General features: G+C 39.9%; 1 protein-coding gene across 1 annotated transcript; it reads right to left on the minus strand.

Moving 5' to 3' along the window:
• Nucleotides 1-714: 714 nt before the first annotated feature.
• Nucleotides 715-27,782, minus strand: DLD (dihydrolipoamide dehydrogenase). The gene is made up of 14 exons (XM_077835292.1): nt 27,646-27,782; nt 24,297-24,372; nt 22,667-22,746; nt 16,927-16,995; nt 13,032-13,101; nt 12,505-12,605; nt 11,981-12,124; nt 11,665-11,766; nt 9,868-10,058; nt 7,898-8,068; nt 7,090-7,279; nt 5,463-5,600; nt 4,539-4,628; nt 715-4,396 (listed from the first exon to the last, which is right to left on the minus strand). The coding sequence occupies exons 1-14, from the start codon at nt 27,682-27,684 to the stop codon at nt 4,331-4,333; spliced, it is 1,527 nt and encodes a 508-aa protein (XP_077691418.1). The 5' UTR covers nt 27,685-27,782; the 3' UTR covers nt 715-4,330.
• Nucleotides 27,783-27,823: the final 41 nt, after the last annotated feature.

Here is a 27,823-nt window from a genome sequence, read left to right on the forward strand (position 1 = left end):
AATCTATTATTTCTTCATCTTATGCAAATCTTGTTTAACCCAGTTAGAGTATTGTTCTAATAAAATCTTAGCTCCAAAAGGCGGGCTTTTAACAAGTTAATTTTGACTAAGGGGGCTCCATTTTCTGTAAAATACAGAAGGGTTAATTTAAAAAACACACACATACATTTTGGGCATGTCTACACTTACCAGTAGATCTGCAATTGATGTAGCAAGTGTCAATTTAGAGGGTCTGGTGAAGACATGCTAAAGCGATAGGAGAGCACTCTTCTATTTGTGTACTCTACCTCCCTCAGAAGCATAAGGGAAGATGACGGGAAATTCTCTCCCATCCACACAGCACCGTGTAGTGGATCTAACTCAATCTACTTCAATTACCTTATTCACGTAACTGAAGTTGCGTAACTTAGATCGATTTAGCATGGTAGCGTAGACCAGCCTTTAGAGTGAAGAACTGGTGTTCCTGCCTAAGTTATGGTGGGGGAGGAGGGAGTTGTTTTTACTAGCCAGCATTTCCATTTGAATACTTACTTTCTACAGGATGTTCGTTTAAATTCAAATTAGTTGGTAGTTTTGACACAAGTTTCACTTCATTGTTCACAATGTTTCTCATATGGGTGTAGTATTGAAAAAGTCAGTATTGAGACCAGTTTGGATTTCTAGCACCACAGGGTCCAACCTCTTACTCCATAAAAAACTCAGGATAAGATGAGCTTCTGGGACCAAAACTTTATCAAAAAAGATACCAAATCGTGTGAATAGCTTCACCATCCTTTAAATGAATTTGTCTATTTGCCTTTGTACAGAGGCCTAGTTGTATCACATCTTGGTTTTCTCTGTAATAGAGGGCAGAGCCTGCAATGCCTAAAGACTAATGCATACAACCACTAATAGCCTGCATTGTACAGGTATAAAGATTGAGAGAGAAAGATGAGTATTAGAAACACACAAGAAAATCCTGCTTCAATTATTTGAAAATGTTTGCAGAATAACTGTTGCAGCAGTCTGTGTGGTCTTCAACAACGTAAGCCAGTTAGATTACACAGGCAAAAGTCAGCACCCTTCTTGACTGCAGCATGAGTTTAGCAAGACAAGGTGGGTGAGGTAATATCTTTTACTGGACCAACTTCTGTTGGGGGGGACAGGGAAGGGGACTTTTCATCTCTCATATTCTGGAACCCATGTGGCTTCATACAACACTGCATACATGAGTTTAGGGAAATCTATTAAAACTTAATGCCAGTCATAAATTTTCCCCTAGTCTTCAGTTTGTTTAAAACTGTTACATATTTGAGAAATCCTCAAGTACATGGCTACATAGCAGCCATCTCTTACTAAGACTTTTCAAAATGTGTAACTACATGCACTGCATATTTTGGTAGTCAAGACATAACTATGCTTCACTCACTAATACTTTGACTAATATTGGTGAAAAAAAATCAGTTTGACTCAAGATCTCCATTGTGTAGCACTGAAACAAATATTTTTGGCAGGAAAAATAAGTTCAACTAAAAAAATTTCACCCCAACCTCTATTCCCACTTAAGTTGGATACTTACAGCAGTGTAATCTTCAGGGTTTTGGGGGTTTTTTTGAATGTATCAAGTTCTCACATTGTGTTTAATTTCTTGCCAACATCAGGCATTTGTTAGAACAGTGTTGGAGCATACAGACCAACAAACTTTTAGTCAGTTATTCCATTACATGTGGTTCTTAGTATTCTCATTTTACTTCTCTACCCTTTTCAAATATTCCTTTCTATGAGTAGCTGGGGGAGAATGGTATGAAGAGAGAACAATAATACATTAACAAGATGTGAGGGCTTGAATTTTATTTATTTAGAGAGGTTTGGAAGAACCAGACCTCCGAACACATTAGTAAGTAGTAGTGCTAGTCAATTTCTTAAGTTTTCTGTTTTGACAAAAACAAGGTGAAATTTCTGGAAAAATTCACCCTGGTGTTCAACCAGGCACACAGCCCTTAAAAAAACAAACACGAGTTTTTCACAAGATTTTTGTGAAAAAGTTCCCCATTGTTTTGGCCAGCTCTAGTAAGTAGAGAGCAGGCATTCTGTAGAAGGGACATATAGAAAGCTTACAATATTCCAGGGGACAACCCCAAAGCATTTATCCAAAAGGCAGAGATGGATTAGAAGTAAATGTGTCCCGGATCCACTAAAATGTAAGGCTTCCCCCTCACCCCCATTCCAGGTGTCCCAGATCTTCCTCCCCCCAGTTTCACAAAACACACTTCATCTTTGCTTCCCTCCGGGACTCCTTGCTATCACCTCCATGTAAACCCACGTATATTCTGGCTTTCTCACCAACTCATGGGTGCATTCAGCCAGCTCAGAACACTGAGACAGGCTCAACAGGGTCCTGGCCTCAATCCACCTCCACACATACTGAAGACGGGTCAGAAGAGACAGAAAAGCATATTAATTTCAGAGTTTTCCTATTTAGTTTCCTAAAAATATTGAGTAGCCAAATGCTGATCATATTTCCATTATTCAACATACAGAACAGATCAATACTGAGATCAACAGCTATCAAAAAACAGCTGGAGGACATAGCTACCAAAAGTCTCATCATGCAAACACAAAGTTGAGCAGCTCTAGGGCAACTTTTTTTCTTTTCTTTTTTTTTTTTAAAGCATCAACTGAGTATGTTCCCTCCCATTAGGGTTTAGAAGCAATGACTGCATCTGATACAAAGACCATTCAAATTTATGCTTTGGGGATCAGGACAAAAAGAGCCCAGTAAATGAAGGAATGAAGCCCACAAGGAAAACAAACAAGTTGCTACACTTGGGCAGTTTCCCTCACACAAAAATCACTGTGTTAACTCTCTTATCTATTTGAGCATTTCATTCATTCATACCCAGCAATTATCTATCCCCTGCACATAAGAGCTTGGCTGGTTTCAGGCATAGACAGGCACATGGCATTACTTGGGTTTCCAGAAATTCTCCCATCATTTCTCCAACAGTGTGCAGCTCCAGACCAGTTCTGATGACCTGGTGGTAAAAACACCAGCAGCCAGTCAAGCAGAGCCTGTGCTTGAGCAATGGTTGGAGATTTTCAGAAAATCCTCAGTGCAGACGAGCTGAGGGAACCACGATAAGGAGTGCATGGAGTTAACTGCAAAGAGGAACTCAAGAGCTTAATAAAGGAAACTAACCCTTCTATGTCAAGCTCTCTATAAAGTCACCTACAAACAGCCAAAGTAGAAGCATTTATGCATGAAAGTATGAAGTATGAAACTTGAAGTTTCAAGTATGAAACATTCCTGCTGCAGGAAAATAGATACTAAGCAGCAGAGGAGAGAGCAGACAAAACAGAAATGGAAAGGAGGGAAAAAAGAAACTCTAGAATCTGCTGGGGAACTGACATGGCACCGCTGCAGCCCGCATGTTTGGAAAGAGCAGAGAGGTGCCTAACCCCATCTTTGTCCAGGATGCCACCGCACTTACATCTAATGTTTCTTAGCCTTCCACAAACTTATGTTTTTAAAGCACTTCAGGATAATTTTAACCATCTCTGAATGATGAAAATTCCTTAGAAATGAGAAAACTGATACGATTATGAGGCAATAACATTCAGTTAATTTTCCTCCATTGAATTTTCATTTCTCCATAAACGCTTGATTTTTTTTTTTTTTTTTTTGCAAGTTAAGTAGAATTTTAAGGACATGTTTTCAATATGAAAACATGATGCATGGAGATAAAGAGTACAAACACTGCCAGCCTAGCTTTCTACAAATAAAGATAAGCTTCAATTCACCTACAGTAAATAGCCTCATCCAAGAAATCCCAACTCTACTTGATCAAAGTAACCAAAAGGTTTGGCTTCTGCATTTCAGAAAAAAAAATGAATATACAGTGAAAGATTTCACATAAAAGAATGTCACAACATCTTTGTGTAGAGGTGACCGTGGCATTTTTAAGTGCCAGCATTCCACTGGAATATCAGTATTTCAAATAAGAACATACCAGATACGCAGGACAGTATTAACCAAGAGTTTGGGCCAGTGTTCCTGGGTATGCTGTGCAACAGTGAAATGTGTTTTGGGTTTTTTTTAAATTATTGTCTCTTAAGCTTGTTTTCTGAAACACTCCATGATGCACAAACAAGTTTCTAAGTGTATTAATATACAGCAACTGGATAATTCCACTTGATCCAAACCCTATGTGTTTAAATATTTGATGTTTAAACAAAAGAAATTCATTTAATTCAGTTCTAGAAATACCCAAAGACTCAGTCTTCTGCAAAAGCCAACAGTCCATTTTCAGAAGAAATGTGCTATATATGTACAAATGATTGTGCTTGCATTTTAGAAGTTGATAGCTTTGCCGAAAGATGCTGCTAGGTTTGCTTCCCTGAAGGCTTCCGACACAGTCTGCAGGAAGCAAAAAGAAAGGTAAAAGTCATTAGAAGAGAATGAGGGGACAAGTATTTAACTCCTATGTAATTGTATATACTATAAGCCAAACACTAAGGAAAAAAAATACAGAATGATAAATTACTTAATGCCAACTTACTGGATGGGCATGGCAAACTCTGGCTACATCTTCACATGATGCTCCATATTCCATAGCAAGAGCAGCTTCATTAACCATCTCCCCAGCACCCTGTAAGTAACACATGTATAATTAGTGCAAACTGTACAATTGCAAAGACATGTAAACTGTGCACAAGCTTTTCTAACTTACTAGCTGACTATGAAACAGCCAGCTTGCCTGTAGGCTTTGTCTTTTGCTAAAAAACTAATCACGTTCAGCAGTGATAAGTATTAGCATCTGGTTAATTAGTCAGTGACTATACCCACACCTGTCACACATACACAGTATAGTTGAGAAAGGATAAAACTACACAACAGTTGCACTGTTCTATACACTGACTACCTTGGACTGCTATAAGAATTCACATCAGAGTAAATAATGACAGAATGCAAGCATACATACAACCAAAAACTCGCTCTTGATATTGATAACAGTGGTGAACAATACCCCAATTGTATACAAATTGCCAGTAAGGCAAAAGAAATGTCATTCTGACTCATGCTTCCCTCAGTAAGCTAGCATTTCAAACAATAATTAGTTTCCATGGCATGGATCAACACTTCATATTGTTCTGTACCGCCCCCTCCTGGAGACTCAAGAAGAAGACCTGATGAACCCAAAAAGATGTGGCATCGAGCCTTCCTTGGCCAGAAAATGGTGAGGTCTAATTCAGAGTTAATAAAGTATGTAAAATAAATACTAAATACAGTGACTTCAAGAGACAAAGCTTGGCCTGTTTTTCTTTTCTTTTCTTTTTTTTGAAGGACATTTCTGCATCTCAAAACCTGATAACCAGAAGATTAAGATTTTTCAGATATACAAAAACACAATTCTTAATTTGTAAGTTATCACCATTGGAGCCGAGAAACCGGGAAAGAGGTTCCCATCTTTTATAATACTCACTGCGCCTAGAATGTGAGCACCCAGCATCCTGTCTGTTGTTTTCTGACTAAGTATCTTCACCAAGCCATCTGTGTCAGCATTAGTCTTAGCTCTGCTATTAGCAGCAAATGGGAACTTTCCAATTTTGTATTCTGTCCCCTACAGAATATAGATATGGGTCACTAACAATTTACACAGTGTACAGCAGAAACAAATAGTGCACAAAGGACTAGTGAATGTGTGTATTGCAGGAGTGGGTGGAGGTTTTATTGTGCAGCCACTGTTCAAATACATAGAAGACAGTTCCTGCTCTAAGGTGCTTACTATCTCATATACTCAGCATAAATTATATTTGTACACATTCATAAATTCAGGTATACTTCATTTTTCACTTGAAACTGTAGCTCAGATGACCTATTTGACTAATGTAAACCCTTGGTTAGCTCCCACCTGACTGACAATTATTACATTGTACTATTTGCATTGCTCTCCATGCATAAAACACTCTCAAATGTTTAACACATGTTACCAGTATTATATAAAACATGACTCAAGAATAGTAGTTCATTAGCATAAACTGTAAAAGAGGAACTGCTCCATCTTACTTTGGACTTGAACTAAAGACAGTCAGCACCATTTAAATTACCTCTGACAAGAGACCAGTTTAGAGCTCTTAAATTGTTGCTTCTTGTTTGGAAAAATCATTAAAGAGAAACCACGAATTCAGATGTAAATCATTAGAACAGGTGATGATTTCAAATCAAATATTTTCTTACTGCAAATGAGTGTTTTACAGATGCCAATTTATCAAAAAACAAACCAACTAACCCACCTCCACAATCTGGCATTCCCAGCTAGACTACATATTTTTTACATTTACAGGCCTGAACAAAGCCAATCCTGCATGGGAGCAGAGAATCTGCACTTGGAGAGCAACAGGGAGACTGCAAGAGGACAAATTTTGGTGTGGCAGTATTTTACTATCCTTGGTGCCCTATCACAGGGCCAGCTGTACTCCCACTTCCAGCAGGAGTAGTGGCTTTTCAAGACAAGATCTGCAGCAGATCCCATTCTGATGGCACTAAGCCCTCATCTACACTAACTACAATATGCACTTGCAGACTCTTCCCCTAGTACATGCTTTTCAGACATCCCATGACTGTGCAGGTACAGACTCAGTATGCTAGGCAGTGTGCACTTTGAACCACAGCATGCAGTTGCATCTTACACACCTGCTGAATGCACTGCTCAGTAATAGCACATATCTCCCCAAACACCAGTGATAAAACTAAGCCACAAAAAGATGTCACTTCAGACTAAATACTTGTTATAAACTGTGAAGAGTTTTCCCCCAGGTTATGAATTGCATCTGCTTTACACAACGTTGGCAACAGGGAGAGATGAATATCACCAATTAACAACTATTCAATAACGCACTGCTAATGGGTGAACTTTCACAATGACTCAGCCCTGTTTGATGCTGAGATACCAGCCTTATTAAATCAGAGCACTGACAAAGTGAATACATGATATTTTTCTTGGACCACACATCTATGGTGATTCAGAGCAGCCACAACACATAAATGAATTTAGCTTAACTTATCCAAGACCCTAAAGTAATATGATCCAAATAGAAACCAGACAGTACCTCCTCTTTCAACTGTTCCTCTGATTTGCCAACCCACGCAACTTCAGGGTGTGTGTAAATCACTGAGGGCACACAGTTATAGTCAATGTGAACTGCACCTCCAGCTATCCCCTCAGCGCAGATAATGCCTTCATCCTCAGCTTTGTGAGCCAACATCGGCCCAGCAACTACATCACCAATAGCATAGATGCTATGAGACAAATGAAAAAGAACAAAACGTTGCTGTTTAAAACGTACATAGGGAGAATTATAGATATATTATATGACAGACGTAGTAGTTTGAACATGTTTGTAAACAAAAAGTCGAACAAAAACAGATGAAAATAATTACCCAATGTGTATTGCTTCTGTACTTAATTTGCTAGATTAGCTCTCCAATTTGAGCTGAATAGCTATTTTGTATAGATTAGCACTAGTTATATTTTTCAAATAGCTTTATAAACTTTACTGTAATTTATTAAATGCTTACTTTTCATGTATGACCTGATTTAACACAAGAGAAAACTAAAGGCCACAACCTGTACATTGCCTCTTTTGTGCTTCTAAAAAGCCATAGATGGAAGCAATTTATTTGGAAGTGTAAGTTTGAATTTTCCTTTCCTTAAACAAGTTAAACTATAGTCAGCTACTATTAAAAACGAAAAGTAGTATTTTTGTAGGGTAATTAACTTTTCTCCCTCCCTCTCTTTTTTTTTTAAAAAAAGATCTCTCATTCTAAATAAAAATCACGTTATTTTCACTAGGAATATGTGAAGTAAAATGTGACTAATTGGAAGCTAATGAAAATTGTTTTAAACATCTTGCTTACTTTGGAATTTTGGTTTGGAATCTGGTATTGATTGGGATTCTACCCTTGTTATCAAGTTCAATTCCAATATCTTCCAGCCCTAGGTTCTGAGTAAAAGGACGTCGACCAATGCAAACAAGTAATACATCACAGGTGATTACTTCTGTCTTTCCACCAGCAGCTGCTTCAATACTGAAGGATAGAAAGGGGGGGGGTGGGAAGTAACTGTCAACAGATACCACTTACAAGAAAACGTGAAAATGTTAAATATAATTGAGACCAGGTAACTTCTTTGATTAATAGCTAGATATAGATAGCAGTGAAGAGGAATGGGCATTGAAAGGTCTCAATAAAATGCAAGAAACTATTTCAAACTACAGTATGCTTAAGAATATCAAAATGGTACTTGCAGTTTCAGTTCACTTCATACTACAATCTCTTGTTACAATTAAGTGATATACTAAACTAAAGCATAAACTATGAGTTTCATGAAATTTACTTGAGTAATATTTTATCCTGCATCCTCTGTTTTTATACTACAGATACTGAAACACTAGCCATAGCATTGTGCCTCTAAAGTGAGACAGCATTGTAGAAATGCCTGAAATCACTCTATTGAGAGATGATTTTGTTTAGATAGCCCACAGTTGCAGATGGCAGGGATCTCCAGATCTTTTCAGAGTTCATCTGTATCAGAAATCTATAAAGCATTGCTACTACATTATTATTGAGTTATACTATTTTATTTAGGTCCGTAAACTGCTCCCATCAACACAGTATCTGAGTGCTTCTGTGGTATCCATGCTCAGTAGGTCATTTCCTTTCACATGGTCAGTACTACCTCTCGGAGCTAAGGACAAGGTTATGCTGTTTTATTTCTATATTTGTTATGGACAAGTGTACAAAGTGTAATTTCTGTGTACAGTCAATGCAACTGTTCATTTTTCCTGTTCATTAATAAAGTAATACTACTTTTCTAGTTAAAAAAGAAAGACTGTTTACTCCTTATGTTCCTTCCCACACCTGAATTCATCGTCATTTGAACAATCACTAGTGCTTCCAGTAGAAAATGATATAGTAAGAGTTATATTGTCAGACAAAATTTTGACTTCTAGATGGGACAGAAGCAAATAAGTTCTGAATATATTAAAATTCAAATTAAGTTTCCTTGGTGTGCTAACACCATACAGGGAGAAAACAATCTGAAAATACAGGTAAAGCTTCAAAAGTGTGTTTTTTTCATTAAGTATCTGTTCTGTATGTTTTCATATCAGCATTTCTATTAGAAATTCCTTCCGTGGGTTTCAGTTTAGTTATGAAAATGCACTACTGGAGAGTTTACTACCTTCTATTCTGGATTGCTCCGCATACCTCCCCTTGCCTCCAGAAAACTGATAATGGACAAGATGACCATTACCTCAACACCAGTTACCAAAGAGTCAAGAATTAATGGATTCATGGAGACGCATCCTCTGAAGAATAAAAATACTTATTTTGATGCTGTATCAGAGGGAAAGTCCTCTAATAAAGGTGAGGTTTTGATTTTGTTTTTACTATTAACTTCACTAAGACACCAGTCTCTTTACCCTGGCAATTCTTCAGATTGAAGTCAATGGGAGTCTTGCTCGCAAAGACACTGTAGCATCAGGAAAATATGGGCCTAATTTAAACTTTCAAACTGTAAGGTATTCAGTAGGGACTGAAATTGCATCCTTCATTCACCCTATCTGGCATTAAGTAAGATACTGGAGTTCCAAAAAACTACGTAATTTTATATCCCCACGTGCACTGTAAGAACTGAATAAGTTAGGAGTACAGTTTAAACCAGCCTTAGCTTTGAATTTAGTTGACGTTTGGATTCATGTCCCACTGTCATTGTTTTAGTTTTATTTATACAGTAAATTATACCCCAAATCTGAAGCTGTACTGTTAGTTAGATTTCTGGTAGGGAAGGATATATCATTCCTGTATTTCATGTGTTAAGCACTTACGAAACATCAATCTTTCCATCTGGCCTCTTGGTGGCACCAGTAACCTTGGTATTTAGTTTAAATTTGAGTCCTTGTTTCTGAAGGATACGCTGAAAGTTTTTAGAGATCTCCATATCAATACCCATTCCACCAACATGGCCCAAGAACTCAACAGCTGTCACATCTGCACCAAGACGCTGCCAAACTGAACCCTGCAGTTAATACAATAAACCATTATTTTGTTTTTTAAAAGAAAAAAGAGAAACTGCAATCTTCCAGTTTAAAGTTTACTGCTTAGATTGTAAATTCTTCAGGATAGGGGCAATGCATAGCATAACAAGGCCCTCACTGGGGCACTACAATGGTGATACACGTGGTATGTGCCCATAACTCCATCTGGGAATACGCATGTATTAGATTGTTTATATGCATTACAGTCACAGGGACTGTGACCTTGTGGTGCTAGGTGCTGTACAAATTTGTAATTAAAAAGTTAGTCCTTATCCCAAAGATTTTATAGTCTAGGTCGATAAGATGCAAATGGTGTATGAAACAAACACGCAAAAGTTGGGGCACAGGAATGGTGAAGGGAGAACACACAATAACGTAAACTCATTTCCACGTAGACTAGCTGTGCGCACTACTTAGCTCACTAGTTGCCTTGGCAATAGAACTAAATGTTGTAACTAGATACATATCAAAATAATTAGATCTTAGGCATAAAAATGTTCAGAGTCCAGAAATCAGAATGTAGCCCCAAAAACCTAAATGCAACAAGATCTATAAACAGTGTTCCAGTGTCACTGGAGCAGAGGCAAAGCAACGCCAGATTGCTTTCATTTTCCTTAAGAGAACTCACTGTCAAAGCCACTGCTCCAAAAAGTGGATAAGCAATTGCAAAAGCAAAAGCTATAACTATGAACATCACCCTTGCAAAAATCTACTTGTCTTAAGCAAGTCTCCCCCTAACACACACACACACACACACACACACTTCAGAGAGAAAGTAAAATATTGCCCTTTTTTCCCATTAAAATCAAGGTAAAAGGCTGCTGAGTAGATTTTGTGCCTGGGCCGGGCATAACATGGTCTGACCAAATTGTCAAGATAATTTTGTAAGACCAAAGAATATATTTTTTAAATATTAGATCTTTGTGGGGATGGGCAGGGTACAGGGGGAGAAAGGAGACAGACCTAGAAGCGCTGCATGGCCTCTTTCAGTCCCAAAATGTTGTTCCATTGGTTATTAGCTATGATAAACATAACATCCATCAACAAGATTTGCTGATGTTAAATGCTGCAAATATGTTTATGCTTCTAAAGGTGCTAAAATGACAACCCTTGAGAGTGAAGTTCTCTATTAATGTACAGTGCAGGTTCAGCAGGGGCAACTGCAGTGCAAGCTTCCCCATAACACGAAACTGGGAGGGCTTTAGAGGCAAGACTGTACTTCACCCTTTATGCTCATCCAATCCCTCAACTCTCTGCTGAGACTACCAATAAGTTACACTAGTTTTAATAAATGTGGACACTTGTCCACTGAGAACTGAACTACAACCAGGCTTTTCATATAGACGACTACCAATCAGCCATCAGATCCTAATTCTTGCTCACTGCCAATGTGGGATGATCTAACCAGTGACTTGGAGAGGAAAGGCTCTCTCTCTTATTAAAAATTCCCTCAGCCATATCATCCCCTATTAAATGCTAACATAATGTACAGATTAACATTTGTAATTCCAGATCCAACTGTGCCAAATGGTTACATCCTGTTTCTTGATCTACTGGAAGCATAAGTTGTATAAATAAGCCTCTTACCAATTCCACACCAATGACTCCTGCACCAATTACAACCATCTTTTCAGGGACTTGTTTCAGGGATAGTGCACCAGTTGATGATACAATTGTGTCTTCATCAATCTAATAACGAACAAAGGAGAAAGCTTTTTACCTCCTCAAGAAGGAAGTTTACACAGATTTTCTGTATACTACATAAAAAATTCAAACTGTCTAAAATAGCTATCTCACAGCAATAACTAATAAGCTACAGAAAACTGTTACTTAATAATGACAACCAGTACTAACACAATAATGAAAAACAGTGTACCAATAAAGGTTACTATTTAAATCATACCGTAATTCCAGGGAAGGGAGCAACTTCTGAACCTGTGGCTATGAGAATATTCTTTGTATTGATAACCTGAGTGCTACCATCCTCTTTGGATACTGTGACTTGGTTTTTGCCAGTTATTTTTCCAAATCCAGGCACATGTATGACCTTTACAAATGAGAATACAGTAAATACAAACTTTCACAATTTAAATTAATACATAAATATTTTACAACCAAAATAACTTGATTCTCAATACATCTCTAGTGAAGCATGAATTCTCCACTGATAAACTAACTTTGATATCACTACATTACAAACTGGAAAATAATGTGACACCCTTCTTTTAAGAAAAGGAAAAAATAACTAAATATAAAAATAGAGAACTGCAGATATCAAGTCTTCCCAAAAGTGAAGTGGTCTAATTCCATCATTGCTGATCATTCATTACCCATTCTAATTAATCTCTGAGGTGAAAAGTAGATTTAACAGAAAAGGAGAAATTTTATCCAGAAAAACAATATGACAGACACAAAGCCCAAACTAACCTTGTTCTGTTTAAACAAATGGGCAATTCCACCTGTCAAGGACTTCACTGCACCACTTTTCTGCTCCATCATCTTCTCTAAATTCAAGTGGATTCCTGTAACTATAATTTTTGTATACATCTTTACTTTTCCCTTGTATTTCAGTGTCTTTATCCATCTCTTAACTTAAAGGTTATCTGAAAACAAATGAGTTTTGTATGTCACAGTAAGATGTGCTGAATGATCCCACTAGCTGGGCTAAAGACCGCACTCAGCCATCAAAATACAAAAAATAACCTTATTTTTTCAAATATGGCTGGAGGCCAGTTCTATTTTGTTGCAACAATAAATGAAACATTCTAAATCGCAATTATCCAAGAAGCTGATTTCAAGAAATAGAAACAAGGCTCTAACATTCCAATTGATTTTGTAACCCTGCTAAGTTTTCCTACTACCTATTCAAGCAGTTAAAGTAGTCAAAGATTTGCACATTTAAAAGGCACTGTGCGAAACCATACTTGTTTGCAATACCACTAACTTGTACTCACTTTCAATTCCTCTACTAGCAAAATCCTTTCCATGGGCCAAATGATACAGATGTGAGTTGTTCAGCAAAGCCTAGAAAAACAGAATTAATTTAGTATGGAATCAGAGCACATCATATTAAAAACATTCAAGCAGTTGAGATCACTATTCATTCCATCAGCAGAAATTATTTTAGTACTAGTTTTCAATAAACATTTTCACCATTACCACTATGAAACCTTTATTCAAAATTAAAAAGGTACAATAGGATACAATTTCATTTTATGTAGTATATTTTATACAAGCCATTTTCCAAATTTTTTTTGCATTAAACACAGTTACAAAGTTAAACTGCAAGCAGAGGGACAGCAAAATTAAGACAATTAAACAAGAGAAAGAAAAGCCAAATTCAAGCCTCATTTAATTCTGATGACTTTAACAGAGTTAAACCAGGCTTGAATTTGGCCCAGTAGATTATCATTTGAGAATTACAATGATATGGAGCTTTGAGACAGACACAATTAGGATGTTCCAGAGACAAAGAGCTGCAGAGGAAAATTGTCTTGTTCTCTGCCCTACCACATAATCTCACATCTGAGGGAATATGAGGATGTAGGAAAACTTGGAGGAGGAGGACCAAGAAACAGACCTAGTTCAAAAAATAAGTTATAACTGTCCTTCTGATACAGTACTACCTCAGAGTTACAAACTCCTCAGTAATGGAGGTTGTTGTAACTGTGAACAAAACATTATGGTTGTTCTTTCAAAAATTTACAGCTGAACATTGATTTAGTACAGCTTTGAAACATTACTATGCAGAAGAAAAATGCTGCTTTCCTTTTTTTTTTTTTTTAGTAATTTAACACAGTATTTGCCTCTTTTTTTTGTCTCTGCTGCTGCCTGATGGCATACTTCCAGTTCCAAATGAGGTGTGTGTTTGACTGGTCAGTTGGTAACTCCGGTGTTCATAACTCTGAGGTTCTGCTGTAACAAGGACAATTCTAATCTGTACTCTGAAGTGAAGAGCCAGAGGAGATGCATGAGGATGACGTGTTTGTACTTCAGTGAATCTGCAACAGGGCAAAGGAGCAAAAATCTGCAGAATGCCAGAGTCTAGAAAACTGGGACTATGGGAGGCTGCAAATGAACCTCAAAAATACATAATTTATATTTGTGATAATATAGTTTATATATATATTCTGAGTAAAACTACAATTCGTCAGGCTAAGATAATCAGGTTTGTTTATCTGATAAATGTACCAGATAAATGTAAGCAGCATCTATGTGCAAAACTAACATTTTTTACCGAACTGTTTTTTTAAATGTATAACTACTTAGAAATTACTCTCTGGTCGGCATCACCACTGTGTGAGTCTTCAGCAATTACAAAGGAAACAATTTTATGTTAGATAAGCTATCAACAAACACACACCAACACTTTTACTGTGATTGGATTTTGGGAGAGAACTTAATAACTTACTATTGCCTTAATGAGTAGGGACTATTCTCCCCTTTTATTAACAGACCTTTTTTCTCCTTGTTCAGAAATAAACTCTGGATGGCATCTAAGTTTAGCCGTGAGGTTCAAACAGCATGTACATAAAAACCTTAAATGAGGATAAATTCAAGACTTAAAGGAGTGAAAGTTCCCTAATCGTATCCTAAAGTTCATTTCCCAATACTATTCACTGCTAAACCTGATTTGCAACGGATGCCTGGAAAGGTTTTCGCTACACTGTACAAAGTTAAGCTATTACCTTTATTATAGATTGTTATGAAGAATGCTCAGCTGACTTACAAAATTAAAAAACAGATGTGCCAGTATTTATATTAGAATTCTTTTTCTACTGAACTTTAAATGCACTGAGCCCTTCTATGTACCTGTTTGCGCAGAAGCTAAGTATCACAAAGCAGTGCAAACTTTTGTTTAGATATTAATGGATCTCTTGCTATGTATGCGTTACCATGGAGATTTAGTAAAAGCTTGAATTTGAAACAGTGAGAGACAGTTTATCTTTATGTCTGTTATGTTATTCACTTGCATGCTGTGAGCACAGTTTGTAACGAAAAATATTGCACATGTTGTATGTGTTGCGGTCAATCTGGCAGTTTGGATACAGAACTATTTCCTATTCAGCACTCCCTATTACACAGGGCAGTGACAAATGGCCTCAGGAGACGGTCTAGTAGCTGCGCATAAATCCCATTTTTGTAAGTGGAGAAGCAAGGTGGTAACCACAGAGCTAACCATATAACTATAGCTAAGGCTACGATTTAATCACGGGTATTTTTAGAAAAAGTCATGGACAGGTCACACGTAAGAAACAAAAAAATCACGGCCCATTACTTGTCCATGACTTACAACATAAATACCCCTGATTGAATCTTCGGGGGCAGGGGAGAAGCCCCAGGGGGCCAGTGGCTGCTCCAGCCGCCACTGGGGAGGGGAAAGCTGTGAGGGGCCCACTGCTGCTCCGGCCACCACTACAGGGGTGAGGAAAGCTGGGGGGCGGGGGGGACACTGCTGCTCTTAACACTGCTGGGAGGAGGAGGGGGGGAGACAACTGCTGTTCCAGCCTCCCCCAGGACCGCTGCTCAAGCAGTCCCTGAGGCCAGCCACATTGGCTGCTGCTCACTCCAATGCAGAGCCGCTCCAGCAACAGCCGGTGTGGCTGTCCCCGGGGCCAACTGCTCAGGCAGCCCAGGGATCAGCCACACTGGCCGCTGCAGAAGTCACGGAGATTGCAGGAAGTCAAGGAATCCATGACAGACACGGATCCCTAACTATAGCTCCCAAGTGACAGATAAAATAGATCTTGCATTATGTTCTGCTCCCAAAGCCTCTCATCTTGAAGGATCCACAAGTGCTTTACAAACTTAAAAAGATAAATTCTACACAGGGATCATTTCATTCACTACTGTAACAACTCCTCTTTCAACAGCGCAGAGCAACATTTATGCATCATAGCTTAAATCAAGAGCAGAGATTATTGTGTTCAACTGAAACTTCAAGGGGAATTTAAGTAAGTAAAATATAATTACCCAGATTGGAAATTTGGCCAAAACACCATTATTGACACCAGGAATGAAATGGGGATATTTAATGACTGCATATGCTTAAGACTTTGGGTTTAAATGCCATTAAAAACAAAACAAAACAGAGATATTCCTCCCAACCAAGCGGGCTTTGAAAGACTGGTTCAGATGGGAGGCCTGTAATGATGGTTTTTCTTTTTTAAGCAGACAAAGAAGTCAGAATGAGAAAACAGAAATAGTTACCAATGTGGCAAAGTATGTTACCAGATGACACAAAGCAATTTTTTCCACAACAGAGAAGGAAAAAGACAAGTTAGTTTGTAAATCTATACAAAATATTTGTAAATACATTACAAGAGACATGGGGCAATTATCAGCTGCAGTATCCCAATAGCAGATCATCTGAAATGGGAATTTTCCTTTCCAAGAACATCTCAAGATGACCATTACCACAGTCACCAACAACCTGGAGACAGACACTAGATGTCTATGAACCATAAATGGCTCACTCATTTATAAATGCAGAAACAGCATTATGACCATCTTTGACTTAATGCTGCAAGCCCTTTCAGAATAAGCTGACTCATGCTAGAGGTTTACAGATATGATCATCTGTGGTAGTCGTAGTGTTTCTAGTATAAGAGACGTGGTTGTGTTTAGTTGGTTAATGCCATAATCTTGTCAGCTCATTGGCGCTGTGAAATAAATGTGTTTCTGTCTCCTTGTGTTTGCTATCCTTTCCCGTTCTTTTTCCGTTCTAGTCAATGAAACTATGACAATCTATACTATCTGAGTATCTGCCCCCTGGTCTTTTCACCACTGCATCACTATTCAAATCCACAGTGAAAACATGATACAAACTAGAGATAAATGCACACTTGCCTTGGAAGGAATGCAGCCAACATTCAAACAGGTTCCACCCAACGTTTCATTTTTCTCCACACAAACAGTCTGGAATAGAAGAGGAGAAAACCCTTTTAGAACCATACTATATTTTTATTTCCTAAAAGCACATTTGAAAATTTCAATGAATACCAATGACAAAGGAAAATTACTCATCCTGTAATTCTGCTTCTCACAAGATATTGTGCAGGATTCTCATTCCTGGGTTTAGCTATAGACTGATTTGAACTCCCCTAGCTCTTCACTCTCTCTCTCTTTTAAAACAAATACGTTTTGAGAAATTACATCAGGGTAACCCACTGTCATCATTTATACTTGCAAAAAAGTATAAGCACTGCCCTCCCCCTTCAAGTGTTTCAATTAAGTTCTTTCAACTGAGCAGGAGTTGAAGCTCTCGGAAAGATGATTACCTTGAATTAGATTGATATAGGATCAAAAAATGCCTCAGAATAATGAAAAGCAAGGTGAAATAGGCAAAGACAAGTAAAAAGAGAACCTTTAACACTGACGGGAATGGACTGGTGAGTAAATCTTGTCAAATGACCTTCTCCACCTTGAAAGAAACAATTACAAGGTAAGTAATTTTTCCTCTATAAAAATACCACCACCTTGTGGGATTCTCACTTCAAGAGTAAGAAGTTCTACGAATATCCCAGAAGAAAAATGAAAATAAAACTGCTCTGAGCAGCAATAACAAGGCCAATGCCAACTGTTTAAACAGGGAGGAAGAAAAGATGGCTAGAGACCTCTCTCTTCAAAATCTATCATCAGACAACATACAAGTCTCCAGAAAGTCATCAGTCAGAGACAACACCCTGTGCAAAAATTGGCTAACAAAAAAGGGACATTTGGAAAGAAAACAAAACTTTTCTTGAAAACAAGAAATCTTGGCCTTTCCTCCTTGCAAACAAGTTCTGGGGTGCACAGGGTTCAACACAGTAGTCCCTCATCTTGGGAACTGTAAGTTTAACTCTGTCTGGAGGAGAATATTAGGGTGAAGTGCTTCAACGATTTCCTTAAATTGTTCATTTTCTGCCAAAGCAAATGAACTGTTGTTAGCATAAAAACTGCTAAAACAAAGTTTAAGCTCCTTTCCCTTCTGATATAATGGCATAATCACGGATTGATCTTTTTTGTTTTGGGTGTGAAGACCAAAACCACTCGTGAACCAAGCTGATGTTGAAGAGCTGCTGGAAAGCCTAGAACAGGGACTTACTGAAGCTACGTTTTGAAGCTAAAACTTTTATTCAGCTGCCTTCAAGGCCATAGCAGCTGCATTCAGCAGTGCATTATTCATGGGCTGGTCCAAAACAGGATGCAAAGGCATGGTGACCCATTTGAATGGGGCTTCCAGGCCAAGATACCTCTAAGCTATCGTCCTTGTAGAGTGCTTGACCAGCTTCAATTAGAAGTAGCTGTCTTGAACAGTTTCTGCAAGGATTGGGGAAAGGTAGGATTCTCCCCTCCAGAGTCATTGTCTTGGTGCTTCTCCACAGTGATGTGTTTGGTATCAGATGACTTCTCTGTCTCATCTGAATCCAAACGGCAGCTCTCATCATCCTAACGGTCAACAAGCCCTAGTCAGGTGACTAGAATTCACTAGGCAATAGTAAGACTGAGTGTCATAAGTGCTTTGATAAGAACCAGTGATGGCTGTGCCAGTACACAAAGTGCCAGTGTCAAGGCCAGCATTTCTTGCACTGAGCACAGATACCACCAGATGAGTATCAGCCTCAGCACAAAAAACACGCCCAATGCACCAAGACTTCCTACCCTGGCTGACATAGGGGAGCAAAATGCCTCAAAGGAGGCACTGTGGGATCAGGACTGATCAGATCAGAACAGAGCATATGCTGATAACCAGAGTCACTGTTTCCTCTCATCCCCCTTCAAGCACATGAATGTAGGAAGGGCAATCCAACATCTTTTTGACTGCTGCCTTAAGGAGCTCCTGGCTCCCTTCTGGCACCTCCTGCCTTTATCTCATGTGAAGACTGTCTCATCCAGTGAGCCATTTTTCTCAGTATCATCAACTACAAGTGCCAAAGCCTCACCTAGTGCAATGAGAAGCCAATACTTATTGGAATCCTCTGCTTCAACCACAGTACTTCAACCACTGCTTCAGTGGTAAAGCCACCACACTGGTCTTAATGGGGACCAGGGTCTACCTCAATGCAGCTAGCACTAACGCTCAATGTTGTGGTGCAATGGATTTGGCTGAATCAGGTTTTTGCTTTAAGGGCTTAAACGTCAAAGAACGCCGTTCCTCCTTATTCCAGATTTAGAGGAGTCTCACACTGGACCACCTCAAGGAGGGCTTGAAGGCACTCCACATGTTTCTTCAATGCTTAGCATGACACATCCAAACATATTCAGTATCCCTGCACACCACAGATGAGTCTGAGGCAGACAATGCAGACTGATCAGGTTTGAAGGCTCCCTCTTAAGATGTCACACATATGACACAATGCATCATGTATCAATGTCTTGAAGGAAACAATGGACCAAATGAGAAGTAGGCACAGAGCCACAAAAAGAAATTTAGCATCAAAAGAATGGAACAGGAACTAGGAAGCCAAGTAGCCTTAAGGCTCCCAATAAAAGCTGTAGTGCTGAGCACTTTAATTCAGGTACTGATGGGTCAATGCTGGGAAACATCAACAAATAAAAAACCTCAGTCATACTAGGGTACTGGCCACCAACACACAAAGAAAGGGTCAAGGCAACAGAACTATCTGCACTGAAGCACTGAGACAGGTGCCAAAGTACGAGAGACAATGGACTCTCATTTAGCACAATTGTACCCGACCTGCATAGAAAGCAAAAGGATATTAAAGGATCCCCAACAAGACATCACTGAGATTCCAAAAAGCTGGCGCAATGGCCAGTGAGTCATATAGTGCTCTAGGGACTAGGTCACTAAAGAACCTATCAGAACATTCAGAAGGCAGCATTTATACTTGGGTGGAATTGGGACATGACAGCCAGTAGGGGCCTGGAAAAGAATACTCTGCAGCTACCACCCTCCAGGAGGTTAAAAAAAACACAGAAGAAGAACTAGTGGAGTTCACCAGTAAAGCTATGTTCATGAAGTGAGAATCGTGCTGAGATGTGACACACTGACAATATCCTGAACAAACCTTACTGAATTAAGTCAAACCTTACTGTTAACTTTTGAAGTAAGTTAAACCTCAGAGGTGGGGTGATGCCTGGCAAGCTTATGAGCAGGTGTGTAGGTTCTTTTGTTGTCTTAACGTGTTTTCTCTGTAATGTTTTTACCTTAAGACTGAAGTAGGCTTTCTTAGAAAGAACTGCATGGCAACATCTACCCACAGCAACCCGTTACCAGTCTCTGAAGAGAAAGCAAGTAGGTCTATTTAGGCAGACTATCTTTGCTGGGAAATACACAGTGAAAGCAGGTAACTGTGCAGCCTGGACATAGCCAGGTCACAGGGGAGTGAGATGCAGGTCTCCAACCAAGCAAGGCAACAGCTGGGGAGCTAGAAACCTAAGAGTGGGTGCCCTTGCTGGACCAATGAGGGGAAATGTAGGGCAGTTGTTCTGAACGGTGATAACAATATCTTTAGAAAAATATATTTTCATCTCTCAATATTTTCAAAAATTACTCTAGAAAACTCATTTACTTCCCATTGTTCAGAGAGTGAAACAGAGGTCACTTGAACCACCTGTCTAAATTACGAATATCTCGTACCCATTACACGAAAGCTGCTTTGTTCATAAAGGACATTCAAAGGAGGCAGAGGGAATAGCAAAAAGAACAAGCTCATGCATATAAGTTACACCCTAGGATAATCTATATCTACAGTCTCATCTCCAACATTCTGTCCATGTATTTAATATAGCCCCAAGTCACCTTTATTCATGTTCATGACAAATAGTACTTAACCAGTCACTCTGTCATAAAGTAACTTCAGCTTCATTGCAGGGGCACATTTCCACTGCCCTTAAACACACTAATGATTCTCTCTTTCCATCAATTTTTGTTTTTCAGAATAAACGAATGTGGTGATGAGTTCCAGGAAATCCTACATTTACATATGAAAAGCGCTACATAAGACTTGGATATTATTTTTATTGGTGTTCTCTCAGCCACTTTCACAGAATCTCACAGCAGCTAGGCACTACATTTGTTATTCATTCTGATCCTTTTTGGCAGATTGCCCGATAGCTTTTGATTAGAACCCAGTAGTTTTGTTTTCCGGGAGAAAATTAGTTTTCCTCTTGGCATTCTCTTTACTACTTTTATAAATATGCTTCCCTCTCCAGTCCAATTCATTTTATTTAAAATGTAGCTGTTGCACCTCTTAGTAACTACTGTTTACCACTGGTTTCAGTCTAATCTATAAATTCTAAATAAAATTAAGCTAGTTTGATGGCCTTAACTCCAAGTGAGAAAAATCAATCATGACTTATTTTAATAATCACAGTTCAAAAGATATTAACAAACCAACATGAAAAATGGTGCCTCTACAGTCAGTGTCTGCTTAAGACAAAGTTAAGGATGTAAATCTACCGCATGGTCTACCAGATTGGACATGGGAAACCTGGGTTCTAGTCACACTTCTGCCACTGGCCTGTCAGGTCATCTTGGACAAGTCACTTCCCCCTATCTGAGACTCAGTTTTCACATCTGTAAAACGGGGAAAATGATACTGACCTCTGTAAACCTCTGAGATCTAATGATGAAGAACACTATATAAGAACTAGTTATTACTATTAATCTGAAAATGAAATGAAGTTCTCACAATGTGCGGATCCCAAGCTACAAACAGCCCTAGGAAACCAGAGCAGATGCTCCCATTTGGCCAGTTAAAAGGGCGAGCAAGCATGTGTGGAATATATAGGATCAGGGAGAGACTCAGTGAGACGAAATCCCCGAGAATCTGAGCAGACTGGTTCTATCTGGAAGGGCAGGTGACCAATGCCTGGGAGATAGAGGCTGCAGAGAGTGGAAAGCTCTGTAGACTCTCCTTGGAAAGAGGAGGAATTGGCTAGGAGACTATGTTTGGGAGCTGGGAGACGGACGAAGCAGGATAACAGCAACAAGAGTTTGCTGGTTGGGCCACAGGGCTGGAGAGGTCTCAAGGCAGGAGGAGCAGCAAAGGGAGCTGCCAGCTGGCACTGAGCCGAAGTCATGGGCTGAAGGCAGGGGAGCAGCAGAGGGGCTTATTCACTGACATCTTCAGGGCTAGGGATGTGGACCCACATGAACCATGAGAGGGCCAGGAAGAGGGATATTCCCCTAGAAAGGATGCTCCCAGCAAGGTGTTTCCCGCTGGGAAGATCAGGCTTGCAATCCAATTGAAAGAGCTGAGGGGGACTGCGCTGGAGAGTCGGGGCATGGTGGGGGCTGCCAAGGCAGTATGTTGTATGTACTCATTGGACTATGATGATGAAATTTGGATTACGGTGTTGGGACTTATTTTGTTATGATTTATATGCATGGGACTTCTGTAATACCCCCATCCCCCGGGCTATATTTATCCTTGGGAAGATGCTTTGGATTATTTCGGGACAGGCTGGAGAGAAACTGAGGCAGGTATGCCTATCAGAACACAACCTGCATCAGGAGGGTGCTCCCACTCGGGGCTGCCCAGTGACAGGGAACTTCATTTTTCCAGTGTTGCAAGAACGCCTACTGAATTTATCTGGATTAGTGCTGCATTACCGGGTTTATCCAGCACAAGTTTCCTCTTACCTTAAAGCCAAGTTGAGCTGCTTTGATAGCAGCAACATATCCTCCAGGCCCAGAACCAATAACTGTGATGTCAGCATCAGCTAAAAGAAAAAATACAAAACTTCAAAATGTTTTCGAGTTACTTTTATTGCTATACTTTAGGTTTACTTTAGTTTTACTATAGGAATACCTAGCCTGCAACATTCTGGAATAGTTCCACACATTGACTATCCACAGATTGAGAGTATATAGCTAGTTTTTAAAAATGATGGTGCTGTTCAGTGAATTTAGGCAGGTAAATTTTAATTACTGAAAGCAACTTCCTGAATGAAAAAAATGGAATGGTTCATGGGCACTATTTGTTCTGTAAATAAAAACAACCACTCTGACAGATCGGAGAACAAAAGCATTGTAAATTGAGGTAAAGGGACTGAATTCTGATCCGACCCAGCACTCCTTGCATCTGCTCTGGAATTGCATATGCTATAAATCTTTGTAGAATTTGGCCAAAGGTATTTGTAGTTATGTTTAACTCCCTTTGAAAAAACTGTTACAAGAAAGGTCTTGAACGTGTCATGTGGCATTATTACAGACATTAAAAAAATAAGAAGAGGAGTACTTGTAGCACCTTAGAGACTAACCAATTTATTTGAGCATAAGCTTTCGTGAGCTACAGCTCACTTCATCGGATGCATACTGTGGTAAGTTTAGAAGATCTTACTATATACACACAAAGCATGAAAAATAACACCTCCTCCCACCCCACTCTCCTGCTGGCAATAGCTTTAGATAAGTGGGGTGGGAGGAGGAAAGTGGGGTGGGAGGAGGTATATTTTTCATGCTTTGTGTGTATATAATAAGATCTTCTAAACTTACCACAGTATGCATCCGATGAAGTGAGCTGTAGCTCACGAAAGCTTATGCTCAAATAAATTGGTTAGTCTCTAAGGTGCCACAGGTACTCCTTTTCTTTTTGCGAATACAGACTAACACGGCTGTTACTCTGAAACCTAAAAAAATAAGGAGAATGCTGATAGACTAATGTCACACCTTTACATTACCCTGTGCGAGAACAGGGCTAGGTATATATCTCATGCTCAACAATCAGGAGAAACTGAGATTGAAGCAGAGTCTACATATTTAGCTCCCAGACCATAGAAAGATTAACTTGTGATCCACAAAAGCAACCCCTCCTACATCATTTGTGCAATGTAAGAAAAATGGCATATCTTATTTTAATCTCTAACAATAATGCTGTATAAATGATTAGTATAGTCAATTCAACCCACTGCATGCCATCACGTGATATCTATGTTGTAGAACAGGGGTTCTCAAACAGGGTCACGAGGTTATTACATGGGGGTCATGTGCAGTCAGCTTCCACCCCCAAACCCTGCTTTGCCTCCAGCATTTATAATAGTGTTAAATATAAAAAAATGTGTTTTTTAATCTATAAGGGGATCACATTCAGAGGCTTGCTATGTGAAAGGGGTCACCAATACAAAAGTTTGAGAACCACTCATACCATCAACCCTAATGCTACAATTGTCTCCCCGTGGATGGGCTCTTGTGGCTGCAGAATCACTTGTAAGATTGGGGCCTTAATTTGAAATACAACTCTGAAAGCTACTTTACAGCCATCAAAATTTACCTAGATCAGTATAGCTCCTCAGCGACACTGCACAAATCCCCTGTAGGCCATGATGGATTCGACTAAAATGGCTTCTCTAGAGAGGGAAAAAACAAAAGGTTAACTTTCTCCACAAAGAAAATAACTGTGTAAGAATCAGCAGCTTCTCACAATCTGTTTCATTAGAAAATCCAGTTACATTGCAGAGATTAAAAAATAGGTAACAGTAGTGAGTTCAGTAGATAGCGCACTGCTCTGGGATATGGAAAACACAGCTCTGCCACTAATCTGCTGTGCTTCCTACGGCAAAACATTTAATCTTTCTGTACCTCTGTTTCCATTCTAACCTTTATTGTGTCCACTTAGATTGTGAGATCTTCAGGGCAGGAACTGCCTCTTAGCACATGCATGCACAGCATCTAACACAAAAGAGTCAAAACCTGTTTCACAGCACAAACCAGCCACTAACTGCTAGGATTTAGAAGAAACAACCCTTATTATCCTGTAAGTGTTAGCTACATGGTAACTTGCAACTTCCTCTGAGTATCTGGTACTGATCACTGTCGGAGAACTCCAGACTAGATGCGCAACTGGTATTGTAATTGCTATGGAAAAGAAAACCTATACAAATACATTTCCCATATGTGGTTAGACAATATCTTTGATCACTCTACTAATATGCTGTACTCCTTCCCCCATCCTCTGCCCTTATAGTGTGAGCTCCTCAGAGCAGGGATTGTCCTTTTCTTTTAGGAAAGCACCTACTAGTAGGCAATAGCAGATAGTAAATAATGGCAGCACAGATTACGAAAGCCCATTCAAACTTTTCTGTGGAAGGACTATGGGGTAATTTGATAATAGACCATCTTATTGCTCCATTTTACAGTTACTTCCCAAATGGGAGACAGGGAGAGAACAGTCATTTTACCCCTTATCCACAGTTCAGTTGTCTAAGAGGATAAACAACATTTCATCTTATCTCACTCACAGTACCTATAAATATGGGGAGCGGGTAAAACAGGCTTTGGTTTAAACCTAGGGATAATTACGAAGAGTGTATTTGGGGAAAGGAACATAAAAAAATCTAGGGCTGTCAAGCAATTAAAAAAATGAATCACGAAAATCATGCTGTTAAACAATAATAGAATACTATTTATTTAAATATTTTTGGATGTTTTCTACATTTTTGAATATATTGATTTCAATTATAACACAGAGTGTACAGTGCTTACTTTATTTTTGATAACAAATATCTGCACCATAAAAAAGAAATAGTATTTTTCAATTCACCTAATACAAGTACCCTAGTGCAATCTTTATCGTGAAAGTTGAACTTACAAATGCAGAATTATGTACCATAACCGTATTAAAAAAACCAAAAAAAACCCATAAAGCTTTAGAGCCTACAAGTCCACTCAGTCCTACTTCTTGTTCAGCCCATCGCTCAGACAAAAAAGTTTAGTTACAATTTGCAGGAGATAATGCTGCCTGCTTCTTGTTTATAATTTCACCTGAAAGTGAGAACAGTCGTTCGCATGGCACTCTTGTAGCAAGATATTTATGTGCCAGAGGCGCTAAAGATTCATGTGTCCCTTCATGCTTCAACCACCATCCCAGAGGACATGAGTAATAAAAGTCCTGGGTAATAAAACCAATAGGTCCATACAATAGCCCTAAGAGTTATTATGGGACTGGCTGATGGAGAAGAGGGGCTCAAACAACAGGCTATATCGGGGTGGCCAAAACGTGGCACCCGAGACACCCTCCCCCCCGACCACTCCCCCGTTCTACACCTACCAGACTTGGTCAGGGAGCTCGAGACCTCTACCTTGAAGGGTCTGGGGATATTCATGAAAACGTGGATCCTGGTTTGCCTGAAAACCAACAGTTCTGTCAAGGACTCAGGTCTTGGGAGCAGATCTACTTTATTAAAGAGGAAAGGTAACCCTTAAAAAGTGTAGACCTAGGATTGTGTTTTATGCTTTGTTTTGTGTGTGTAACCAATTATGTTTCTACTTGTTATCTTTTCTCAGTATGACTTAAATTGTAGTCTTTGCTAATAAATATGATTGTTTTCACTATAAATATATTTCAGTGCTGTAATGTTATAAAGGACCTGAGCCTGAGTTGTACCACTCAAGCTGTGTGTACACTGTCTCTTTGGTGACAGTTTACCTAGTAATTACTGAGTGTCCAGTGATGAGCTAGATACTGCAGGGAGGACTGGGGTGGGAGAATAAGTACTTATGGGCCTAGAGGCTGTTGGTTTCAGGGAGCTCTGCCAAAGCAGGCATAGACAAGACTGCTTCACACTAAGGGCAGGTAGTGGTGAGATGCCTTACAGCCTCGGGTAACCACGGAGCACGTCACACTGTGCCTCTCCCCCCCGCAATGCTCTGAGCTGGGTAGAGGGGATCTTGGTGCCTGTTGCTTGTGCCCCGCTTCCCAATGCCCCGAGATTCTCCCCTTCCCCCACTGTTTGTTCTCCTGCGTGCTAGCCCCCAGTTGTCTACATATCCTCAAACTGAACTGAAAAGCAAATGTAGTTTGCACTTTGTTGATCTTACTATGCTTAATCTACATATATGAATTTAGGCAGATGTGACTATATATCCATGATTATACATCCATTTGTCTCGCAAAACCAGTTTTTCACCTCTGCTGGGGAGTAACACCTTGGCATCAACCATAAGGACATATTTCCAGTATTATGTTATCAGTATATAGACACTTTTAAAAACACAATCAGTACATACAATTCATAACAGTATTAAGGACCAGCATGATCCTGGCTTTCATTTAATATTTCATGCAACGTTCTGTAACAATACAGTGACAGCAAAGTGTTAGGTGTACTGATAAGAGCGCTTGCTGTTACAGAACAGTGAGCCCTTTGCCAGTTGGACCAAGGGGCTCTTAGCGTCACACACAAGCATCCGATGAAGTGAGCTGTAGCTCACGAAAGCTTATGCTCAAATAAATGTGTTAGTCTCTAAGGTGCCACAAGGACTCCTTTTCTTTTTGCCGATACAGACTAACACGGCTGTTACTCTGAAACCTGACACAAGCATCAGGCACCAAGCCGGCTCCCCCTGCCCGGCTCAGGGTATGGGGGGAGCGGGGAAGGGCTCACGCAGCCATTGGTATGAAGGCACCAAGCAGCACCAACCCGGCCCGAGCTCAGGGGAGGGGTCACGGAGCAGGCTGCAGCGCCCTCCCCCCCACCTGCTTGGAGCCAGACGAGGGGCCTCAAGGTCCGCACCCCGCTGGCCCGGCCCCAGGCCCAGAGCGGGGTGGCCCCTCCCCTCCGCTCGCTCCCGTACCCCGGGCCCAGCGCCGCTCCCCCCGCCCGCGCTGGCCGCGCCGCTACCTGGGCGAGCGCGCAGCAGACCCGGCTCCAGCTCTGCATTTTCCGGCCGCCTCAGCTGTAACCTCGCGTCCGAGCACCTCGTCCCTGGCAGCCGCGCCTCCAAGGTCTCCGCGGACTCGCGCAGGCGCACTAGGCCCGGCGAGGGGGCGACGACGCTGTGACAGAGTGGCGTCGCATG

Source organism: Eretmochelys imbricata, chromosome 1, assembly GCF_965152235.1.
Source record: "Eretmochelys imbricata isolate rEreImb1 chromosome 1, rEreImb1.hap1, whole genome shotgun sequence".
In the NCBI taxonomy this organism is placed as follows: Eukaryota; Metazoa; Chordata; order Testudines; family Cheloniidae; genus Eretmochelys; species Eretmochelys imbricata.